Source organism: Zootoca vivipara, chromosome 2 (assembly GCF_963506605.1).
Source record: "Zootoca vivipara chromosome 2, rZooViv1.1, whole genome shotgun sequence".
Lineage (NCBI taxonomy): Eukaryota > Metazoa > Chordata > Lepidosauria > Squamata > Lacertidae > Zootoca > Zootoca vivipara.
In genome coordinates this window covers 59,122,575-59,140,599 of record NC_083277.1, presented here as the reverse complement: position 1 = coordinate 59,140,599, position 18,025 = coordinate 59,122,575, and the positions used below count along the sequence as shown (strand labels likewise).

At 41.5% G+C, this 18,025-nt stretch overlaps 1 protein-coding gene across 8 annotated transcripts in view; it reads right to left on the bottom strand.

The window, feature by feature from the left end:
- Positions 1-18,025, bottom strand: part of EBF1 (EBF transcription factor 1) — a 374,130-nt gene that overhangs the window by 129,352 nt on the left and 226,753 nt on the right. For all 8 annotated transcript variants that reach the window (XM_035105765.2, XM_035105769.2, XM_035105766.2 and 5 more), the window contains exon 7: positions 2,092-2,173. In XM_035105765.2, the coding sequence (XP_034961656.1) occupies positions 2,092-2,173 (82 nt within the window). The remainder of the gene's footprint in view (positions 1-2,091; positions 2,174-18,025) is intronic.

Sequence of the window (18,025 nt, the reverse complement as noted above, 5' to 3'; positions counted from 1 at the left end):
CTATGTTCACACTTGTAACCAAATGTCAGAAAGGTTAGTCTTGTATTCCCATAAACAAAACTGTGATACTGTCGGTACCATAAATATTTCAATGAATTTCACATTAATATGGGTGCTAAGTAAATGGTTATAAAATAGGCAAACTTACACTTAGGGGGAACAAAACAGACAGCTGCCAACGACCTAAGGTCCAAAATTCATATGACAATATTTCAGTAGGTTACCATATCAAGCAAATTTGGATTTCTGAGCCACCGTATCAAAAAGGCTAGGAACCACTGCTAAAATCTAGCATCATCCTCTAACTTACCTAGTGACTTTCATGACTGATAATGTATTAAATTGTGTTGTTCTTTTTAATGGAAATTCTCTGTTATCGTTGGCTGCATCCACATGGCAGTTTATTCTGCTTTCACGACTTTTCCCTAACTGCCAAGCTCCACATTATATTTGAGCTTTCACACAATGTAAAAGCCACATATGGAACAATAGTGTAATATGGAGCAGGTTTAGTGCTCATTCCTGTTTTACTTGTTTCCAGAAAAACGCCTGTTTGCAAATAATATAAAAACGAGTGCTAAACGAGCTATATTCCAACTATACAGTGGTACCTCTGGTTAAGAACTTAATTCGTTCTGGAGGTCCGTCCTTAACCTGAAACTGTTCTTAACCTGAGGTACTGTACCACTTTAGCTAACGGGCCTCCCACTGCTGCTGTGCTGCCGCCGTGCGATTTCTGTTCTCATCCTGAGGTAAAGTTCTTAACCCAAGGTACTACTTCCGGGTTAGCATGTGCAAACCTGAAGCGTTTGTAACCTGAGGTACCAATGTAGTTCTGAAAGTGGCTTGAACGTTGTATGAAAAAGAAAGAAAGGTGGGAATTAACCGTTAGGGATAGAGCTGCTGTGCGAATGCAGTCATTGTTAACACCTGGGGCGTCAAACCCTTGCAAATTGCTCCCGTGTCTTGTGAGGAGGGGTTAAAAATATTTTAAAGTCAAAGAGCAATAATAGTGGAACGTTCGGATCAGGGCCATCCCACTTGCAAGGCAAGCATCTCGAGCGGCAGAGACCCACGAGGTGTGGCACCACAGCCGGCAGAGGGGAGCCAGTTTCCAGAGAGATGTGGTCTCACTGCTACCACCACTTCTGCTCACTTCTCTGGCGGCTTTGGACCACTGCCACCATTTCTCTGGTGACGGCACAGGTGTCTCCACCTCTGTAGCCATCAGAGAAGCCACTGCCTTGCAACCTGGGGGGGGGGGGAGAGGCAGGGCCAGATTTAGGTGTGATGAGGCCCTAAGCTACTGAAGATAATGGGGCCCTTTATATGTCCAGCTGTCCTTTGTCAAAAACAAATTGTCGCTGTTTTTTGTGTTGAATATACTGTATGCTACATGGTAATTTATGAACCTAATAGGTATCTAAAGCCATTTGCACATGCAGAATGTAGGCACCCTATATATAGAAATGAGCAAGTGGGGCCTAGCAGGTGGGGGCCATTACTTACACCATAGGAGCCTACACAACACAAAACACTGCCACTGTATGCAGGTTTTATTATATTTGTTTTTTTTATCTTATATTTTGGAAATGTACATCCTGGGTTTTTTTCCCTTTATATTTTTTTTGGGGGGGGGGCAAGAGAGTGGGGCCCTAAGATATAGCTTGTTTAGCTTATATGTAAATCCGGCACTGGGAGGGGGAGACCAGGAAGTGGCATCTTGCCATATGGCTTCAGGTAAAAGGGGAAGGGCCACCCCTACTTCAGATTTGTTGTTTTCGAACTGGCATTCTGACACTTCTGATCGCAGAGCAAAGCCTGGTGGCTTACAAAATGCAAGTCCTTGCCATTTCGCCCCATATCCCAACTCTTATTTATTTTTATTTTTTATATTGTGCTTTCCCCATTCAAAGGGTGAACCAAAGCGACTCACAGAAAATACATCAAAATACAATGCCAAGAACAATGATAAAATGCAAAACGTAAATTTCCGAAAGAGCTACGTAATCATTTTACATAGGTTGACAATCTTCCCAGACCACATCATTTAAACATTATTTATCTTAAGGGGGGGGGGGTGACACTGACCTGAAATCTTCGCATGTCTCGAGGGTTTCCTGCATTTTTTAGGCAGTTCTGGTTACATTTAAGAAAAAATTTCAAGAAGAACCTGTTGGAAAAGGGATATCATGTTGAATATACCAGTTGTTGACAAGTTGCCCCAATATACCCCTTGCTCACCCAGCAAACAATTTACAATATATAAAATTGTCTGTCCACATTTACCACACAGATAAAGACTGTCCTATCACAGTTCTAACACACCAGACCAATGAGCCAAATATATAGGCATAAACGTAACACAAAATTATTCTGACAAAAAGCAAAGTCATTATCTGTCTTCTAAAACATGCTGCTTGAAACTTTCATCACACAACAAGGGTAGAGAGGAGAAATGAAGCTGCCATTTCCATGGAGTCTGACGGCTGGCAGTCACAACTACAGAATTCCGGAAATGATCGTATTTCCCTACTACTTGAAACAGTTATGCATTTGGGGACGACAAATTGGCATATTTTCACTGTCACAATTCTGGCTCCCACATACTATAATTTACAGAATTCCAAAATGTGTTTATGATGAAAAACATTTGTGCATGTAATAGTGTACAGGGAGTGGGTGTGATTTCAGCTAAGGCGTTAAACACTAAATGTTCTCTCAATGTAAGCTTGCAGCTTCATTGCTTCTCTCACCTGTGGCCCTGCATGTTGGGTTGCAAAACTGCTGTTGCTGCTACCATCTTTATACGTTTTACTTAATATAAAAATGGCCCTACTAGTGTTGTTGGTGTTATTCAATCGTATTATCCTTTCAGTGCATTTTAAAAGTACGAGGAATATGGAGATGAAGATGGCAGTCATTGGCAATAACAATGAAAGATGTCAACTTCCAGGTTTCAACAACTCCTAAGCGCTTAATCCTAAACCCCCAACTCCTATCAGAGTTTCATACTATGGACTCTGTCAAACAAAAGAAAAAATGTTCTAGCTAGGATGAAGTCCTCTTTCACTAAATTTGCCAGCAATTAGAGCTGTCAACTTATTAAAGGTTGTAGTCAATTAGCAGCCTTGCATTTAACTGATAAATCAATTGATTCACTATTTAAAAAAAATATTACAGTATCTCAGTACAGGTTACATTCTAAGAGTCATTACTGAAGTGTTTCCCAAACTAGCAGAAAATTATAAAGCTGAGTTTTGCTTGTTGTCGGATCCCGAGGTTTCCACAATTGGAGGGACCACTTCTGCGCATGCACGAGCGGCAAAACACTTCCAGGTTTGCCGCTTTTGCAACCCAAAGTTTACGTTACCCAAGGGTAACCTAAGGGTAATGTAAGCCGAGGTGCTACTGTATACTGTATATATATCGCTATATAAAAAGTACCGAAGTGGTTTACAGCAGTATCTATATACAGTACAAACCACATACATATTTCAAATCAGAGGCCATCAACAAACTTTGATGGTTACTTTATACAGCAATACAATGCTTTGCTCACAGAGCACTCTTTTCAACATTGTACATCACTCTGTTTTAAAATCTAAACTTTAATCTGTAATTAATTCTAACAAAAGAATACAACGTTGCATAATTCAGTTTATGTTTTTGTCTGGCGAGGGAAAGGGATGCTACTAATATGTATTAAAAAGGTGATTCAGTGAGCTCCAGCCACAAACATTCCTGGGTAATTATAAATACCAGCATGAACACAAATATCCCTTTCCCATGAAACATCCTTTTGGCTGAGGCCTATAGAATAACATAGAGGGAGAAGCTAGCTGCCACTCAAAGCAAAGAGAAGGGTGGGGACCCCACATCCTTTCCTACACTACCTGCCTCAAATGGGAGGCCCCTTGTCTACTTAGTGCCATCTGTAGGGATGAAGCGGTCCCCTATGAACAACTAAGCCAAATGTATATGGCCTACAGGGGATCAGCTCAAGGGCTGGTGAAATGAGAGGGGCAACTGATTTGGTATGGAGACATGCCTGTTGTGTAATAGAAACTCACTTCCCTGGGTATGGCTCCCTCCATAGCTCAGTGGAAACTAGTTGGAGCCTGTCATACCTATGTAGCAGCTCTTAGCTGCTATGCTGAGTTCTTGATCAGTTGTTCACAAATAAGTACAGCTTCCGAAGCTCTCCTGCTGACACTCCTGCTGCTTCCTGGTATTAGGCCAATGCTGTTTCAAGGTTTCTTCCCAAACGCACAGGATGCCCCAGATTTGCCCAACAACTCCAGTGTCCTAGCTCCTTCCCATAAACAAATGAGATATACCCTAAAGACTCTGGTGCTAATAATGCACACCTCCAATCAGTCTGTAAATTGCTGTCAGCTGAATCCAATTTCTAATTACAGCTTGGGTGTTGATTAATACACAGTTAAGCAAATTACCTATACCCAGAAAGGAAAAGTGAAGAAGAAATTTAGCTTTGCTTACAGAAATAGCAGTACACAAAATGCTTAAATGGGGGATACTTTGAGTTCCCCACTATGCGCAAACCAGTGGAGCAGTCTCATGTCCCTGGCACAGTTGGCCAAGAAATGATGCTGTATTCTATAAGGCAAAGAGATAAAAACCTGCTGAAAAAAATATTTCCCCATTTTTCACCATTAGTGATTGTGGAACAGCTGGCTTCAGATTATGGGCTACTTTCTTAATAGTTTAAAAAAACAAAAACACCTCAACTTAAAATAATAAACCAGAAGGAGGTCTCGACCAAAACACAACCATAAATACATGAAATTCTAGCATAACTAGGGAAGACCATGAAATATTTGGGGTAGTTGTTAAATCTTCATGTATGGGTTGATTAGTTTAATGATGATAATATAGCCAATATGTTTTGAAAATTACATGTAAATGTGTCTACTCCAGATTGTGTGTTATAAACACATGCAAAGAAGCCCCAGCATAGATGAAAGGAGGGCTGGAAGGGCTCTGTTTGTTTACACTAAATTAAAGACAGACATAAGTTACTGCATTGTCCCTTCAAGTGCAGCCTGATATCTAATATCAGTAAACTGGCACTAGCTGGTGTTTGCAGAGGGGGGGGGGGGGGCAGAAGGGCTTTCTAAGCCTCTAATGGCCAGCTGTGACTTTGAATGTGCAGAAAGAACTGTCAGCACAAGTAATGGCATCTCAGATCCAGACAACTGCTTGCCACCAAGAGGTGGTTTGTATTTGTGCCAAAATGGATTTTGAGAGGCCAGCAAAGAGTACTTTAATTCTACCAAAGAGAAATGAAATGCGGGGAGGGGGGAGAGAGAGAGAAGTTTGGGATCTTACATTTTGAGGATGACCACTCGATGGCTCTCCTGTCAGCAGCTCATCGTTTAGCTCGCGAGCTATGAAGGGCATGGACATTAAATCCCTCTTGCCCTAAGCTGGCCCTGCCGCGTGGAATGCTGGCAGAATCCTGAGCTCGGTCTCCTGCCTGCTGAAATGAAAAGCCTGGCCATCTGTCGGGAGGCAAAGATTTCCCTGTCAACTGATGCCTGCTCAGAGCCTCCGACAGGCCCTTATGTGGCAAAGTCTCTCAGAAGCCCTTATTCTTTGGGGAAAAGTTTGCTTTGCCCCAGAGGTTTGCTGGAGAATTCTTCAGAGTTTTCCAGAATGTAGGAGCCAAGCAGCTGACCAGTTTGGCCTGCCCTTCCCTAAAGGAATAGATTACCAAAAAGGGGAGGTGGATGTAATAGTTAAAAATATCTTTACTCACAGCCAAGAGTGTGTTTTCAACAAGCTCTGCAAATGCAGGAAAAGATTGATCATCCTAGCTAGTAGAAGGCATGTGTGAATGTTAGGGGCAAGTGTGTCGGCTAATTGGCCAAGGAGGCTATTTGCAAAAAAACCAAAAAAATTAAAATGGATAACATTTCATTTCATTTTGCAAAATTCCAGGCTTCTTCTGCTTCAAAAACAACCTACTGCAAGTAGTTTGACTAGAAAAGTGGCATTAAATAAAACAAGTAAAAAGCAACATCTCCAACGTAGGCTGAATGTGTGGAAACACACTAGATTTAGAGATAGTGAGAGTGTGGACTGGGGAGCAGGAAGGGGTAGTTCATAGAACAGATATGTCTGCTTGTCTGCCTGTCCCTTGGCCAGTGCTATTTCTCTAGCAAAAGAGGTGCCGGAACTCACCATGAACACCTCCCTCCTTCTCTTAGAAAGGCAATGGCGCCCACCTGAGAGGAAAAAAGCCCTGCCGTTGGCTAATTACAAATAGATAAACTTTATACTTGTGCAGTAGAGGCTGGGGATAATCGTTAATGGCAGTTCTGGCAGGGATACCTAATGAATTTGGTCTCTGAAAATTCTGAGAACATACCTGATCCCAAACCCACAGGAACTCCTTTTCCCCATCGCAGATCTACAATTCCCTGAGTTCCGTAGGAAGAGGGATTGACCATTAAACCACACTGTAGCTCTATGGGAGGAATGGGAGATACCTAACAACTCTCGGCACACTTAACTACATTTCTCAGGATTCTCTGTGGGAAGCCATGAGTGCTTAAAGTGGTATGATACACCTTTCAATGCATAATGCAGATGAGGCCTAAAGTGTGGCTCAGAACTTGGTTTATCTATTGGCTTTCACACCTCCCATGTACTCTAATGTAGTTTTTGGCTCAAAGACAACATATCAGAACATGCTTTTATATGCATTTTAGGGGAGGAAAATACTCTGCGTATTTGTATGTGAAATTTCTTGCCCTTTTATTTTTACAAAGTGCAGATTAACAGAGAAAATGGGACAGAACAATAAACTGCAATCAGTTTGGGGAAAGGATAAAAAGAATTTTAACATAAACTTGATTAAAATTTTATTTAGGGGACAGAGGAATCGGTTTTTGCATATGGGTTAGGTGCCTGCTTAATTTTAGAGTAATTCTGAAAAAGGCTGGCAAACGGCCCTGAACATTTAAATTTCTTAATTTAATTTAATTCTTTTAAAATTTTCCAAACATCAAAAACTGATAGTTTTATCTCTCTTGTAACACTTTTTTTTTGTTATTAAATGGACAAATCACATCTTCAAGTTTCAACTACAGGTGGATGCGGAATGTGAATCTCATAATTGTAAACTAACACACTATTCTAAAGTGAAAATTACAGTGATGTGTAACAGAATAAAGTAATTAGCAGGCGTGTGCATTTGGCCTGGACAGATTCCGAAACCTAAAATGAATCAGGCAGCTTGAGAGAGATCTGGGACTCTTCCGAAGTAAAACGGTGTTTTCCTGAGGAAAAGTGAACAGACTACTCCTAAAACCCTGGAGCCACATCAGATTCAGACTGTCTGTCTCTTTAAAACTGCTATTCCCAGGCTCTCCATTTCCGATCAAGGACTAACTTCACCAAGGCTTTCCTTTTTTATTTCCAATAAAGGTGCTTTGTGATGGATGCCGAAGGAAACTTAATGTCAATTGAGCAGGAAGCAAACAAACAAAACCTCTCAAACTCTTTCATTCATCATAACTCCTTAGCTATTGTACCAATGCTTAAATGTTGCAGCTTTCTTATCTAGAAGAAGAAGAAGAGTTTGGATTTGATATCCCGCTTTATCACTACCCGAAGGAGTCTCAAAACGGCTAACAATCTCCTTTTCCCTTCCTCCCCCACAACAAACACTCTGTGAGGTGAGTGGGGCTGAGAGACTTCAAAGAAGTGTGACTAGCCCAAGGTCACCCAGCAGCAGCATGTGGAGGAGCGGAGACGCGAACCCAGTTCCCCAGGTTACAAGTCTACCGCTCTTAACCACTACACCACACTGGCTCTCTAGGGAACACTCAGTGACGTATGTTGTTATACAAATTCCCTCCCAAACCATGGTGGAGGATAAATGAACTCTACTCACCCACCCCCAAAAAGCTGTTGTTCAAAAACTTCTGCCATTTTCCTTCTGATCTTTTTCCAGATTATTTAACCAGAGACACCTCGACCATATATGCCGTTTTCATAGAAACTATACACACACCCAAACCATAGACAAGTAAATGGATCTCTCCTTAAAGAAAGTCCCATTGCACACAAAAACCTAGAGTTCAACAGTAATTATCTACTAAAATTTGGCAGCATTCACCATCTCAGAAAGGGCTATCATGTATGCAAATTTCATCTTATTCTACCAAAAATATCAAAGTTAAAGGCAGTTTCCTTTAAAAACAACAACAAATCCTTAAAAAATGTAAAGGCTACTTGCATATCCATTTACCTGGGAATAAGACCCATTGATTTTAGTAGGACTTCTGAGTATATATGTTTACATGCATTGTAAATGGGAGTTACAGTTGTAATACAGTTGTACCTTGGATCCCGAATGCCCTGGAACTCAGACGTTTTGGCTCCCGAATGCCGCAAACTCAGAAGTGATTGTTCCAGTTTCCAAATGTTCTTTGGGAACCTGAACGTCTGAAGGGGCTTCTGCGGCTTCTGATTGGCTACAGGAGCTTCCTGCAGCCAATCAGAAGCCTCGATTTGGTTTTTGAACGTTTTGGAAGTCAAATGGACTTCCAGAACGGATTCCGTACTAAGATTAGTTTCTCTCAGTGACATTTTTTCAAAAGGCTAGCAAAGTATTTCTGTATCATGTGCACAAGGAAGGAACCCTGAACATTCTGCAACCTACTTCTAAACAAAGGCTCCACATCTCCAGCACTTTTGTTTTTAAAGATGCCTCTGTTTATGAGTAGGGTGCTCAGGGTATTGTGTTCCTTCCATTTCTTTAATCATACAAAATACTAACATGTAAACCACACGCATCCAGGGGGTAAACAGCCACAAACAATGGTAACACTGAAATACAAAATTCCCTAGGCAGAAAAGTAACATGTAAATAAACAATGGGTAGCGATTCAGAATTGCCTGCTGTGATCAGGACTCAGAAAACAGGATGAACTGGGAGGAGCAGGACTTACTTTGTCTAGTTGTGAACTACAGTAGAAAACCAGCAGTTGTTTTCAGTGCTAGACTGATAATGTCCCCTAAACAAGTAGAAAGTGTATTTCCTTCACTAAACAGAGTTATTGTTAGGGTGAAGGCCTTCCAAATTAGAAGGTGGTATTGTAGACTGGAAATTAGAAATTAAGCACTGGTGAGAAGAAACCAAACCAGTGGACCTTGAAAAGGTCTCAATACTCTATCCAGGAACTGGCCCCATCAAAGAGTAGGAAGCAGGGAATAGGTGAAGGCAGAAACTAGTCCTCCCAGAAGCTTTGGTCCTCCCAGTCTGGGGTGAGATATGGTAGTGCTGTGTCCTACTCTGCTGAGAACCATCCCCTATTTTGAAGACTGTCTGGTCCAAGTCTAGTTCAGAATTAAATAACTATAAGGGAGAGGCACGTCTTTGAAATTGCCTGTTATAATTAATGCCTAGACAGAAGACTGAGCAGACTTGCAGATCACCTAGTTATCACTGTGGTGAGATGTATCACATTTTAAATATATATACACTATATATATATGTGTGTCGTGTTTCTCCTAAAATAAGACACCGTCTTATATTTATTTTTCCTAAAAATAAACACAATATGGCTTATTTTCAGGGGATGTCTTATTTTTTCCCTCCTTCTCCTGCCATGGCCTGCATTGCTGCTGTGCCTATTACTATGTATTATTTTCGGGGTATGGCTTATATTCCTTGAATGCTTAAAAATCCTGCTACGGCATATTTTATGGCTACGTCTTATTTTTGGAGAAACAGGGTATATATATACACACACACATACACAAATTATGTTCAAATTTCCATCTACTTATATGAATTAGCATATACAAATATTATGCAAATCTGTGTACTCTCCCGCCCCCGATAATGCATTTTTCTCTTTTTTAGGGATGCAGAAGTGGCCACCCTAGGGAATACACCATTTGGTGCTATGCTTCAGACAGCAAAATGTCCTGAGCCAGCACTGATCATATCACAGATAATCAGTTTTGCTATACTCAGTCCTGGGAAGGATCCCATAAGAGTAATCTATTTCATCACAATCAGCTTCTCCTGAAAATGTGGCACAGGCCAGCCAGGTATGTGGAATGCTGGGAACTCAGAATGTGCTGGAGCCAAGGAATGGCTCCTGCTTACCCCAACTTGGGCCACTTATAATGCCATGGTCTTGTCACTGCTCTGATGCAGAACTCAAAGGGACTCAGAAATGAAGCAGGGTTTCATTTGCCACTGCCACAATCTTTGGGAGGAAAGGGGGATAGCTGGGAAGGGAAAACCTACATTCCTGGTACTGAAGAAAAGCACGTTTGTTCTAATACATTGGAGAAATTGTTTGAGAACGGTTCATCCATGCAAATATATGACAGCAGTAAGGCTGCCAGAGTCAGTGAAACAAGTGGTGATTCCACAGTACAAGTGTCAACTGCATACTTAAACCTGTCTAGAATGAAAGGGAAGCTGCAAGCTACCTATTTCAAGTTTTATGAACATGTTAGTGAAGAAAGCGAGCCTGGATTCCGAGGAATTCTCTCGCAGAGGGTATGTGCCTGCAACACTGGCTGATTTGCATCTTTCTCACCCTAAAGGACTTCTGACTCTTTAAGGCCAGAAGAAGAAGAAAACAGCTTTGTGTATGACAACAGGGGTGTGCTGTGTTTTCAGGAAGAAAGCTGCATCTCACATTCCAGTTATGGGTTCAAACAGCCAAGATGGATGCTTCAAAGAGCACAGTGGCCAATGGGGAGCAGAAAATAGGGAGGAAATCTCAGACAAAAGCAGCATGCAGTAAGCAACCATTCCCACAATTACTACTTGCAAGAGTGTCCTACAGCACATTCACTCTTTTCTAAGTTATGGGGGGGGGGAGAGAGCAAGAATTCACAACTGCCTATGAATGTCATCCATGTAAACACACTGTAGTATTGTCGCTAAATCAACAGTGCACGCAAGGTATCATAACAAAAAGAACTAGGGACAATTACTTCTAGCATGGAACTGCTAGAAGCATAATCCAAAATCTGAGCAAATTCCAATCACCCAGCCCTCTTTCTTGTTTCATCTGAACTAGGCCTAGCTGTTTCATTCAGTAATGATTGCTCCCCTGCTGCTAGGACAATGCTTCAGCTATTTCCCTTATTATTATATGGTTTGCTATTTAATTATGATTTTTACTTTCTAATACTGTTCTCCATTTACAGAACTCCTGAGTATGAATTGAATATTGGATTCTAAACCGGGGGGGGGGGGAGAAACGGTGAGGACATTATGGTGTTTTCCACTGGCCATCAGATGTAGTACTGAATTATTCAAACTGAAGACATCCAGTGCATCTTTTTCGTGTAGACTATGCATGTGTTTTATGTTCATTGATCATTGGTTAAAGTAATTTAGATCAATGCCCATTGTGAAAATAAATTCTACCAAGTACTCAAGGAATATAGTTGAAAACACAGCAACTTGAAATGAAAACTACCTTTTATTTCCTTGTAAGCCCTCCCAGTATTACAACTATTTTATATTGGACCATTTTGCGTACACGTGTGGGGTTACGTGATGGCCACTGTTTATCAAAGATCCACAGAAGGCTTACACATATTTATCAGCATGAAATTGAACATGAAAATCAAATACAGAAACAGGAAAAGCCACTTTTTTACCCACAGGTTCACAGCTGGCTTGTACATGTCTATTAAATCAATAATCAGCATTAGCTATCCTTTGCGACACGCTCACAACAGGAAAATAATTCTTCAGGGCATAAGTTATGCATCACAATGCTTACAAATTGCTTGTTGACTTTAGCAGAAGCAAGTAGAGCTATCTCTGTCTTACAGCCCAAACCTATGCATGTTTAGTGAGGTCAGTGAGATTTGGGCCTGGTTCAGACATAAAAATCTCAAGCCAATAAACTGTGGTTACAGGTAGGTAGCCGTGTTGGTCTGGATCGAAGTAAAATAAAAAAATTCCTTCAGTAGCACCTTAAAGACCAACTAAGTTTTTATTTTGGTATGAGCTTTCGTGTGCATGCACACTTCTTCAGATACCTTAAATAATAATAAACTGTGGTTATTCGCCCAAGAACAAAACTTTCCCTCTGATCCAGTTTCACATTACCTCTGGGCAAGAAAACTGTACTGGAATTTCTGTTTCCTAATCAGGAAGTGAAAGCAGGTTGCTAAGGAGGCATTAAATCATGGTTTCCCAGTTCTGATTTAATTGGAAACTGTGGTTAAAACAAGACACGATCTCAGTACCAACACCTGGCCTTGGATAATGGGAGTACGAGAAGCAGAACAGACTGGGTTATTTTTACGAACTTTCTAACAAAGACTATAACTTGTTACAGTGAATATAAACGATATTTATTTCAGTGCTGGAAATGGTTGGAAAGAACCCACCTAATCACTGAAGCAGAAGCTACTCTTGCCCAGAGGCAGCCTTCAACTACTCACAGCCTGTTTCACCAAAGTTTTCAAGTTGCTTTCCTATAGGCCTCTTCGTGCTCTGTGCACTGGAGCACAGCACATCAATTTTTTAAACTTCCAGCCACTCTTCTACCTTCTTCAGTTCCCTTTTTTCAGAATTTACAACACTCCACAGAAATCCAGACCATTTCAGAGAAATGTGCCAGGGTTATATCGTCATTCCCTTCCTAGCAGACAACATTCCCACAAAAATGTTTAGGTTTTTCAGAGGAATCTAAAGAGATCTCACACAACATGTTAATGTTGCACACCCAGACAGAGAATTACCATAGAAGACACAACAAAATAAGTAAGGTAAGATTTATGTCCTGCTTTCCCCTAATTTGATCTTGCTTCCCAGGGTCTCATTTTACAATGATTCTCTCTCTCAAGGACTAACCTTTTATTTCATGTGGCAGGCAGTGGGCTGGGACAGTAGAAAAGAAGGTAATTTTTCTTCCACTTGCAGAGCAATTCCAGTAGCCCTGTGTGTGACTAGAAATTATTTTAAGGGGTAGAGTAATGGGGGGAGACCTTTGGAACCGACTTTGGGGAGGAACTGAGGGCTGCAGTGGGAAGGACTTGACAATTCTCTGAATCAAAGCCAAAATTGTGTTGCTTTTTTAATGCTGCTACACACTCCCAGCATTTCGCAACAGGGCAGGATGGATAAATAAATAATGGGTGATATCCAATGCTAGTCATACTCAAGAGTAAGCCCACTGAAATCCATGAAGTTAAGTCAATTATGTTTAAAGGACAGAGAATTCTGAGTATGATTCGATTGACCATCACCCAAAATATTATGCAAAATATTGATTCATACACCGTACTTCTACAAATGATAGATTGTTCCCAGGCAGTCTTTTACTGGTAAGTTTTTTTTGGCAGGAATGAGCACCAAAAACACATACATGTTGAGCAAATGGGACACAATTAACAACAACTACTACTACTACTACTACTAATACATAAGAGGGAGGCATTTTGCATAACCAAGGGGTGTAACTACCAACACTATTCACTTTAAACAAGCCCCAATCCAGACGGCTGAGACCAGGAACTACGTAAGTACAATGTAGATTCATTGTTTAGTTCTACAGTGACACAGGGAGGCAAGTTGACTATGTTATCCCCATACACATGAGCAGTGCAAGCAATCAAGCTGTGCTTTCCTCTTTCTTCATGGTTCATAGTCACTGTCTGCTATGTAGCAGCCAAGGAGGTATTGCTTTAGCAGAGATGGTGACAGGCCTCTCCAGAATTAGAGTACTTTATTATCACATTAGTATGGGGGAAAGACACATAATTAACGGAATTTATCCTCATTTATTCAGTAAAAGCACTAATATTCAATCAATCTGCCTCTGTTTAATTACTTTCCCTTACACTGTTTTTTTTTTCCTTCCTTGACCCCTCAAGTAGTAGAGTACAGAAATGTGTGAAGTCTTCTTTTTTTAATTCCACTTAGGATGCTAGACACTATTCATTGAAATAAGCGTTAAAAAACGGCACTAGGGTCTGTCACAGTTCACAAGCTGCCACTGAGTTAGCAGCCATGCCAGTATTATACTTTTGCTAGAAGAAAATCTATTAAGTGATGGCATGTAACAGAATTACCGTTAATTGTAATATGACACTATTGTCCAAGCGCCTGTTATTTCGGGGGGGGGGGGGTTGAGTTTCTAACAGGAAAACTATGCACATGTCTACTCAATAGGACTTAATCCCAGGTAACTGTGTATAGCAGGGGTAGGCAACCTAAGGCCTGGGGGCCGGATGCGGCCCAATCGCCTTCTCAATCCGGCCCGCGGACAGTCCAGGAATCAGTGTGTTTTTTCCTGAGTAGAATGTGTCCTTTTATTTAAAATGCATCTCTGGGTTATTTGTGGGGCATAGGAATTTGTTCATTCCCCCCCCCAAAAAAAATATAGTCCGGCCCACGGCTGAAAATATAGTCCGGCCCACAGCTGAAAAAAGGTTGCTGACCCCTGGTGTATAGGATTGGGATCAGTTAACACTGGCTTTATACTCGCAGCAGAATTAGGTGAGTATGTGGTGTGGGTCAGGTACTAGAACGGACTGCTCAACTTCTATGTTCTTGTTGTTTATAAACAAAGCTTGCATTGGAGGCAAAGGAGAATGATTTCCACCTGAAGTGCTAGTTCTCTAGTTAGAATTGGTTGGTTGGTTGGTTGGGTTTATATGGCCAGCATTAAAAATTGTATCTGCTGCCTGCAGCTTGAAGTCCATTCTGTCACATCAGGACTCATTCTGCTGCATCTGCAAAACTTATGTCATTGCTCTAAGGAAACATTAGGTGGAATTTAATGTAGCGCAAAGGCAAATATTCTGGCTCCTCAACCATTTCTCCTTGCACGATGGGACATTCTCCCCCTCTCCTTTACTGCACCTCTTCAGACTGCAGGTGGGAGATCACTCTTGAAAACCCCATTCCCTGTACATGGGAAATTAGCATGCCAGATAAGAAGCTCCCCTCCATCCTGAATGTATGTAGGAAAGGGTTGTGTTTTTTTAAGGTAGAAACATTCAAACATGAAATCCCACACCTACAATCTAAAGTGTTACAGTTCAACTGTAGTTGCCTGTAATGTGTTATTTCTGTATGTTTCCATTGGTGTTGCTCACAGAACTTCCACCACCTTTATATCAGAAGTGCAGCCCCATCTACACTATACATTTAAAGCAATTTAATTCCACATGAAGAAGCCACTAAAGCACATTTCACAGGCCACTAAATCAAGTGTACAAGCAAATGAAGGCATGAGATGGAAAACGCCTTCTGTTACACCAGTACAGTGGAACCTCGGTTAATACCTACCTCCGTTTATGGAAACCTCCGTTTACGAACACAGCGGACCCGGAAGTGTTTACATCCGGGTTCTGCGGCGTCAGATGCGCAGATGCGATCTGCGCAGCTCGTATATGCGCAGAAGCGATCTGCGCAGTGCGCAGAAGTGCTCTTTCGGCGCTTTGCACATGTGCAGAAGTGTGCCTTTGGCGAGCGAACGCCTCCGCAGAACGGATTGCGTTCGCAAACCGAGGTACCACTGTACTCAAGAAGCTGTGATTTTATTCTGTGTCACTGGGATGCAAGTCTACCATTGTAGGCGAATGTGGAGAGATTTCTTTCAAATGTGGAAAGAGATTTCTTTCAAATACAGTGGTACAGTGGTGCCTTGCTAGACAAATTTAATTCGTTCCACGGGTCTTTTCTTATAACGAAAAATTCGTCTAGTGAATCCCATAGGAATGCATTGAATGTTTTTCAATTTTTTTTTTGCCCATAGGAACGCATTAATTGAATTTCAATGCATTCCTATGGGAAACCGCGATTCGCTAGACGAATTTTTCATAAAACAAATTCGTCTATCGAGGCAACCTCCGCTCGAAAAATCCTTTCGTTAAGCGGAAATTTCGTTAAGCAGGGCATTCGTTAAGCAAGGCACCACTGTACCTCGGTTTGCAACCACAATTGGTTCTGGGGAGCCGGTCACTCCCCGAGTTGGTCGCTCCCTGAGGCGCGCTTCTGCGTGTAGCGCCGATAGAGCACTTCTGCGCACGTGCACAGTGCGCAGATCGCTTCTGCGCATCTGGGCGCCGCCGAACCCGGATGTAAATACTTCTGGGTCTGCGGTGGTCAGAAACCGAAGCGGTCACAAACTGAGGTACCACTGTATGTCATTGGGTGGTGACATTCCTTTTCCAGAGTATTTGGAATTTAGCAAACTTGGGGGGGGCAGAGTTAAGTGGACAAAAAAATAATTAAAAACAAAAAAGGCATTACCCACACCCAAGTGACATTTTGAAGGTCTGAGTTGTGGACCCCTCCCTTGTCACCACATAATGATTTCAATTTGAAATCACTTGCTTTATGTATTCCCCATCTTTCATACTGATCTGCTTGTGATTAACTAAAACAAGGGAACAGGAAACAATGAGGGGAAATAGTTGCAGAAAGAGGAAAAGAAGCAAATATGTATTTTGGGGGGGGATTCTGTTTCCCAATGACCCATGTTCTAATCTAGCACACAATTCACAAAAAAGTGTAGTTCTAAATTTAACCTTATCCAGAACACAAATTGCAATACTTGGGAGATTATGCCACATTCCAAGTACGATAATAGATTCATGTCCTGAACTGGATATAAATCAGGAGTTAGGTCTTGCCAGCGCAACTGGCAACTGCCGGCGCAACTGGCAACATAATCAGATTCAACTATTATTTAAGCATATGTTATAATGCAATTCTGAGGCATATCTTTTTTTTAATCATTGACTTTAGCAGTTGAGTGAAAATTCCAGTCAGGGAGTGATTTGGGTCAAACACTTTCCAAAAATTTCTTTCACACTGAATGATTGTGTCCCTAGTTCACATTTTGGAATCTGAAAATTTGACCTGGTGCCATCCCCCTACTCTGCTTTTTGCATACAGTTCACAATTTACACCAGCAAATTACATGTGTTTGAATTCAATATTTTGAGGAAGGCCTATGACCTCTTTCAAGTAACAAGGGCAGCATTCATTTCTAATTGCTCCTAATCGTCTTCTACCATTTCAATTCAATCATCACCAGGGATCAACCACCTTTTCCCAGCTTATGCACTGCTTCTCTTCCAATGGCATGCAGTTGTGTCTATAAGCAAGAGCCTTTCAACTTACAACATTTACATCGCTGTCATTATATTTGCTTCCACATTCTACACATAGCACTAGTTAAAGGCCTCTTGGCTTCAGCTGTTCCACTGTGTCAGTATCAGAGAGAGTGTGAGATGCATTCCAGAGACTAGGCCTAGGGATTAACCTCTGGGATGACACCCAGTTTCAGCCTTAGCCACACTAAATCCCCACCAAAGCTGTAACAGCCATGGCTGATTTAGAACCTAAACTGTAAATCTCCTCTTCACACTGACTCTCCAAGAGGATGAGTGGGAAGATTTCCCTGCCAGCCAATTGAGGGTTTGTTTTGTTTTGTTTTGTTTTTACATAGAGGCCTGCAGGTGTCAACACAGCGAAGCATTGGGGACACTTTTGGACAAGCCAATGTTTCAACAAGTACATGATAAGTGACTGTTTAGGGCAGGGCAGCAACTTAAAGAAACAAAACAACCAGCCGAAACCTTGTTCAAAATTAAAATACCCCACCCCAGCTCATTCTCTATTCAGGGAAATGTGATTATCTTATCTCTTAAATTTGCAATGAAGTAAAGAAGGGTTTTGCAAAGCATGGTGGATAATATAGGATTTTTTTTCTTTAATCAACAACACCAAAGAATGAAGGAAAATCTGGAACCCTGAATTTGGGGGAAATTAAAACAACCACCAGAGCTGCATCCCTAGGGAGTCTGGAAGCCCCAGCAGGCGTCAACATTGGTAGTGACCCCCAGGAATTTTCACTGTAAGGAGTGAGCTCCTTCTGCCACCCTAAGATGTCGTGTGGTGACACGGGGCCTGCTTTGTGTGAATCTTCACAAAAGTAGGAAACGCTCCATAGACAGCCAGGCAGTGAAGAAATAAAACTGGCTG